Source organism: Meleagris gallopavo, chromosome 22 (assembly GCF_000146605.3).
Source record: "Meleagris gallopavo isolate NT-WF06-2002-E0010 breed Aviagen turkey brand Nicholas breeding stock chromosome 22, Turkey_5.1, whole genome shotgun sequence".
NCBI classification, from domain to species: domain Eukaryota; kingdom Metazoa; phylum Chordata; class Aves; order Galliformes; family Phasianidae; genus Meleagris; species Meleagris gallopavo.
Genome location: NC_015032.2, coordinates 10,600,223 through 10,601,418, shown reverse-complemented (window position 1 = coordinate 10,601,418; position 1,196 = coordinate 10,600,223). Strand labels below are relative to the sequence as shown.

Sequence of the window (1,196 nt, the reverse complement as noted above, 5' to 3'; positions counted from 1 at the left end):
CGCAAATCCACGGGCCACCCGTGCATTGGTATTACTTTTCTTATTATTATTATTTAAAGCAAAGGGGCTCCCCCCCCGTCCTGCTACAAAGCAAAAGTGTTGTAACAAAAATAGAGCTTCCCCCCAGCACGAGCAGCCCGGCCCGGCCCTACCTGCTCTGCGCGGAGCTCCGCGGTGCGCTCCTCCCGCAGCTGCGAGCGCGGCGGCCCCAGACCACACTTAACACGAGTACAGTGTTTAAGACCGAGCTAAACGGCACAAACCCCGCTGCCAAGGTCAATTGCATGAGAGTCCTAATTGTAAGCCTGACATCAACTTACCACCCACAGCAAGCGGGAGGAGGCAAAGGTTAGAGCAGCAACTCTGTCAAAACGTCACATGCCGCCGAGCCCAGCGAAGGGCTCCATCACTACAACCAATATAATGTTTCACTTACGTAAAAGGAAAAACAAGCGGGCATCGCCCAGCCCCGGGCCCCTCCGGCCGCGCAGCCCCGCGCGTCCCAGCCTTCCCCACCCCCTCCCCGCTCTGCGCCCATTTCGGACTAATAATAATAAGACCCACCGCTATCAAAACCGTCGCTTTCCTCGTCGAACACCTCACCAACACCAGCACAACTCCGCGCACAGAGCGCGGAACTGAAGAAATGAAGCCCAGTACCACCCCGAGAAAAGTTGCAGTTTGATACTGTATTTTTAAGAATAAATCAGATGGTTTTTTATATATTTTTAGTGGCGGCTACGGGGCACAATGGGCATTTTCATCCCCTTTGTGGAAATGCTAATTTCTCTCTGTCGCATGATCCCCTGGTGCCCACCTGCTGATTTTTTGACCTGTTAATTGATCACCGCGTTGGCCGCGCCGCAGCTTAACGCGCATTGTTCGCAGAGGTGGGTCCGCATCGCTTCGGGAAACAAAACAAAAAAAAAAAAGGGCATTTCAAACTAGGAGATAAGGACTTGATTTTATTATTTCGATTACGTATATACTCTCGATAACGTCCCAGCCAAATCCCTGCGGTATTTCCACTTTGTTATGTGCCCTCAGCACTCGGACACACCTGGAGCGGGGAATACGGGAACCGCTTCGGAGATCAGACACTCGGAACCCACGTGTTTTAATTTGGGAAGGCACGAAGTTCCCGCAGAGCTCGTGGCCGCGCCGCCGGGACGCGTCCCGACCGAGGGCCGGCCCGA

At 53.6% G+C, this 1,196-nt stretch overlaps 1 protein-coding gene across 1 annotated transcript in view; it reads right to left on the bottom strand.

Annotated features, from left to right (window-relative positions):
• Nucleotides 1-538, bottom strand: part of ZFP64 (ZFP64 zinc finger protein) — an 11,286-nt gene extending 10,748 nt beyond the window's left edge. Inside the window, exons 1-2 of the mRNA XM_031556607.1 lie at nt 437-538; nt 153-218 (exon numbers count right to left, since the gene is read on the bottom strand). Coding sequence (XP_031412467.1) covers nt 153-218; nt 437-538 — 168 coding nt within the window. The remainder of the gene's footprint in view (nt 1-152; nt 219-436) is intronic.
• Between the last annotated feature and the right edge of the window lie 658 nt (nt 539-1,196).